This window comes from Frankliniella occidentalis, unplaced genomic scaffold (assembly GCF_000697945.3).
Source record: "Frankliniella occidentalis isolate FOCC.00 unplaced genomic scaffold, Focc_3.1 Scaffold166, whole genome shotgun sequence".
Classification (NCBI taxonomy): domain Eukaryota; kingdom Metazoa; phylum Arthropoda; class Insecta; order Thysanoptera; family Thripidae; genus Frankliniella; species Frankliniella occidentalis.
The window spans coordinates 623,800-628,559 of NW_026267292.1; the positions used below are offsets into that span (position 1 = coordinate 623,800).

At 49.5% G+C, this 4,760-nt stretch overlaps 1 protein-coding gene and 1 long non-coding RNA gene across 2 annotated transcripts in view; one reads left to right on the forward strand and one right to left on the reverse strand.

Moving 5' to 3' along the window:
* LOC113208347 (transcription factor SOX-21-like) overlaps positions 1–2,569 on the reverse strand; it is a 12,881-nt gene extending 10,312 nt beyond the window's left edge. The window contains exons 1-2 of the mRNA XM_052271537.1: positions 2,421–2,569; positions 1,622–2,009 (exon numbers count right to left, since the gene is read on the reverse strand). Of these exons, the coding sequence (XP_052127497.1) occupies positions 1,622–2,009; positions 2,421–2,427 (395 nt within the window). The 5' untranslated portion in view covers positions 2,428–2,569. The remainder of the gene's footprint in view (positions 1–1,621; positions 2,010–2,420) is intronic.
* LOC127750298 (uncharacterized) overlaps positions 1–3,133 on the forward strand; it is a 71,693-nt gene extending 68,560 nt beyond the window's left edge. Inside the window, exon 2 of the long non-coding RNA XR_008011616.1 lies at positions 2,437–3,133. This is a non-coding gene — a long non-coding RNA (uncharacterized LOC127750298). The remainder of the gene's footprint in view (positions 1–2,436) is intronic.
* Positions 3,134–4,760: the final 1,627 nt, after the last annotated feature.

Consider the following 4,760-nt stretch of genomic DNA (forward strand, 5'->3'; position numbering starts at 1 on the left):
GGGATGGAGCGTCGCCTAGTGCAAGGGTGTGGGGAAGGGCAGTCAAACGCGACAAAAGCCGAAGGAGAGAGGGGAAGGGGAAGGAGGGACTCGCGAGACAACGAAAGTGCCAAAGAGAGGAAGCGGAGACACGAAGAGAGGACGAGAGAGAGAGAGAGAGAGAGAGGCGGGGGTGAACAGGGTGAGAGGGGGTTGGGGAGGGGCGGCACGGGAGCAGCCGTTGAGCCCCACAGAGATCGCGCGCGCTGATACTCCGTCTATATACAGTCGGAATTGAATGGCGTGAAAAAGGGGGCCGCGCCAGACACAATGGGGATGATTTTCAGTGGAAAGAAGAAACACTTCTGCAATCTACACCACCTGACTCTGCAGATAGCTGCTGTTGCTGCGAGGGGAAGAAAGAAAGGGGGGGGGGGGGGGGGGGCGTGAAGGTCGCATGGCGGCTGCGGCGCGCAAAGGATTTAGGTTTAGAGGCCGAGTGTGGGAGGAAATGGAAGCAGCGGGTTTATAAGGTAAGGTGAAAGGGGAAAAGGTGGGAGGGGAGACGTTCTACGCTACGCGGGGTGCGCTTGCCCTCAGTGCCTCTCACACCATACAGCGCTACACACAACGCGGTGTGTTCACAGCGGCTGTGTTAGGGGGTCTATGCTCTTGATGTAACGGGACTTTGTATGAGAGCCGATAAGAACAATCAAACAATCAAGGCACGCAAGGTATGCACCGAAACACTTTCAAAGCTTTTATAGATAATATAACAACTTACGAGAAAATGTTTTTAGACAGTACCTTATGGCTGTCTCTACCCGATAGTGAAAGTTGCCCATTTTGATAAAGATTTGGTGGTTCCCGCTCCAGTTTCAATAAAGATTGTCGATGAACGTCCCAGTTTTTTGGTGCTTTTTTGCTATCAACAAAGTTTGTTAAAGACGTGTTATTCTTCATATACGTTTCTATGCCTTAACGTTATTTAAATGGAGGTACGACGTCTTCTGCCTCTAAACAAAACCAGTGCACTTTCTGTGCAAATTGAAAAAAATCCAACGGAATGTTCTGAAATACCTCCAATCACTTAAGTCACTGAAACTGTTATTTTTTCTGATTATTCTTACGCTATCTCACAGGTAATCCTTCACCTGACCATAGAAAGGCCCTTACTGACTACTAAAAAATGTACTGGCGACAAAAGAGCGACTTTGTCTTTTGCAAGAATAAAGATTGTACACCTGTTACAAACTCTGATATCATAGGTACTTAATGGTTGTGCACGAAACTGTCCCTTAAAATCGTACTTTAGCCAGCCACGGCCAAATGCGGTGAGTGACTCGTGGCTCGGGGTGGCACAAGCAGGAGGGAAGTTCAACGCACGAGATGTTGTTTGTCTATGGATAAGTGAAGCCATTGTCAATGAACTTGGCACAATCAAAAGTTCAACCTGCTCTTTCCTTATTTTTAGTTACCCCACAGACACTCACGCACCTTAAAATTATCGACAGGCCTCAGACATTTCATATTTGTGCTTTCCCCTCAAAATAAAAACACACCATTTTCATACAAAAGAGGGCAGACGAATATGATGTCTTGACCCTGTTGTGTTTATGACTGACGCATTTCATGCACTCACCGGAGACGCTTTGCTTCGTCGATAAAGGGCCTCTTCTCGGACTCCTTCAGCAGCTTCCAGTCGGCGCCCAGTCGTTTTGAGATCTCCGAGTTGTGCATCTTGGGGTTCTCCTGAGCCATCTTGCGGCGCTGGCCCCGCGACCAGACCATGAAGGCGTTCATAGGTCTCTTTATGTGTAATGAACTAGAGTCTATCCTGGAGTCCACCCTGGACTCAATCCTGGAGTCCATCCTGGAGTCCATCCTGGAGTCCATCCTGGAGTCCATCCTGGAATCCATCCTGGAATCCATCCTGGAATCCATCCTGGAATCCATTCTTGAGTCCATCCTTCCGTCGAGGATGCCTCCTTTGCCTGCACCCATCATGCTGGGAGATGTGGGATGCATCGCTGTAAATGCAGGGCAAAATTAGTTTACGTTTGGACGTGACACTGTGTGACAGGGCTGTCAAAACGTCGTTCAGAAAATCCGTCGTGTTCAAAACCATTCTCTACACAAAAATGTGTTGTATAAATCTGCCTGCATGAAAGATGACAGTCGAGTCCTTGCCTCGCGAGGAAGAATAACAAGACTAAATTGGCACATCATACGTGAAAAGAAACCATGCATGAGTAAAAATTCTCCTACAACAATATAAGATTACTTTTATCATGTCTCTAATTGGACAACCCAAACAAAATGTCCTATTTCTGTATAAAACATGATTGATGCGCTGTTCTGCTTTTTTTTTGTAATAGCGGCCAAAATTTCACCAAAAATATGTTTTGTTTTCAACACAATATGCACGAAGTTTCACTCACTTTGCATTTGTTTCAGGTGCTGTCTAGAGGGACGTTCGTACGCCTTATGCGGCACCGCGACGGTCGCGCGTCAGCCGGACTTCGACGGGCCGGTCAACAGCAGCAGGGGAGTCACCGGCCGGCGCCGACGAGGCCGCTGTCAACATGGCGAGGGCCTTCCACGACGCGTACAAACACTACTGGACGGAACACACGGCACGGCGACCACTTGAACAACACGGCGCGGGACACCACGTGCAACCCGGTGGGAGAGTGAGAGAGAGGGGTGGTGAGGGCACTAGAGAGGGTGGGTGTCCTGCCTGCTCGACGCCTGCAGGACGAGTGAGCTCGCCCGCCGCGCGGGCCCGAGTCCTGGGGTCCTGCGGGCCGGGTCCTGTCTCACTCCCCCGCGGTAGCCTCCCCTCCCCACTCCACGATATATCTCTCTCGCTCTCTCTATCTCTCTCTCTCTCTCCCCATCCAGCTGGGTGGTAGTTTTTGTTTGCATATGATATCTGTGTCGCTTTGGTGCCTGCTTTGGTCACCCCGGTTCTCGCTCTCGGCTTTCGCAGGTCGCATTAGGAGAGGCGAAATAAGTGTCAACAGGATGCCTTTCGTTGCATCCCCTGAAACATCATGACATTTATGACAGTCAACTAATATTTTTTACCTTGAGATAAATGACTTGTATAATCTATTTTATCAAGAGTATAGTTACAGATGCTAGACGTGAAGTTTGTTTCACATTTCGATAAACATTGACACAAACTTTGTGGGTTACCCGTTAATTATTTTTCATGATAAAAGCGAGATCTTTTATTAATATCACGAATCTTTTATTAATATTACGAAGAGCATATAGTGACAATTCTATACCTTAAGATTGTTTCACATTTCGAGAAATAACACAGTTATATTTCCTTTCGAACAGTGCGTTCGATGTTGTTTTATCTTTCAGGTTAAGGTCAGACACTGAGGGGTGCACATCGACTGGGGATGAAACTGGCGTAGTAGTGACTGGAACCAGATACAGTGGTACATGGTCGAGGGGTAGATGAAGAAGAAGATGGGCGAGAAGATGGATGGATGGAGAGATAGATGGATAGGTGGATGCCACGACGAGGCCCAAATCATGTTTCGCCGTGAAAGGAACCGTGGTTTGGGATAGGAAGTTGGAGGTTAGGTGGTGCGGCTGAAGAGAGAGGGGGAGTGAGAGAGAGAGAACGGGGGAGAAAGGGGCTAGAGAAAGGGGCATAAGAAGAAGTGAGAGGGAGAGGCGCCGGGGAGGGGGAAGCTGAGCCAGGCCGTGCCCAACCAGAGGCCCGCAATCGATGCCAGGAAGACTGTGCATTGGCCCCCTGCCCACCCCGCGCCGCCTCGGTCCTCCATGGCGCCTGCTAGCGCCCCGCGTCAAGAAACACAGGGAGAAGGGGAGGGGGGGTGTATAGTCGTCGCGGGGGCCCCGTGGCGGGGCGGGGACTTCCCCGGGGGCAATACATAGCCGTCTCGTGTCGTCTGCTATTACAGCGGCAAGTGCCCCCGTCTGCCGTCGCAATGAGCAGCTCTATGAGCGTCGCCGCGATAGGGGGCGCGTCCCGGGGCCCGCGGGGGGCGCGCGCCGCCGTAGTAGGATGGCGCCGTTGTGGACTCCGGCCGCGGGAACTACTTCCTACGACGGCCACCCTCCTCTGCGCGGGCAGAGGGTCGGAACACCTGCTGCGGTGAATAGGCGTGGTTCCTGGGGGGGGGGGGGGGGGGAGTTGCGCGTTGCGCGTCGAACATTGAGATGCGGAGTCACTTCACGACGATCCATGCAATCACTGTGAAAATAAATCCTCGTAAATTTACAACATTCGATGAAATTCTTTTTATTTACAAAGAAATTTTGTAAATTATCTACCGCCCCATTCTTGTTTGTCGATTAATTCGAACTTGATATGAAGTGTTATTATGAATTTACAATTTCGAATCGTAACTGTACGACACAAATCATGGAAAATTTTCCCGTAAAGCTACGACTGTTCTTAACGCGAATAGGTCAATAATGCTGCAAGAAAATTCGTTCCTCCTTACCGGACTAAGCTTGACGGAATTATATAACCTCGTACTGTGGTGTGATCAGTTTGCGCACAAGGGGAAACAAATAATAAAGAAATAAATATAAAAGTATACTTAGCTATATGTACGCCAGACCACGTCTCGCGTAACAGGCTTCGCGATATCTCACGAAACACTGTTACGCTGCGACGCGCCTGGCGCACATATAGCTAAGCCTGCGGCGCTGACACCCAAGACGGGGTAATAGGAGTGTATATACATTTTTTCGAAATGAAGTTTTTTTTAACGATTTAATCGACCATT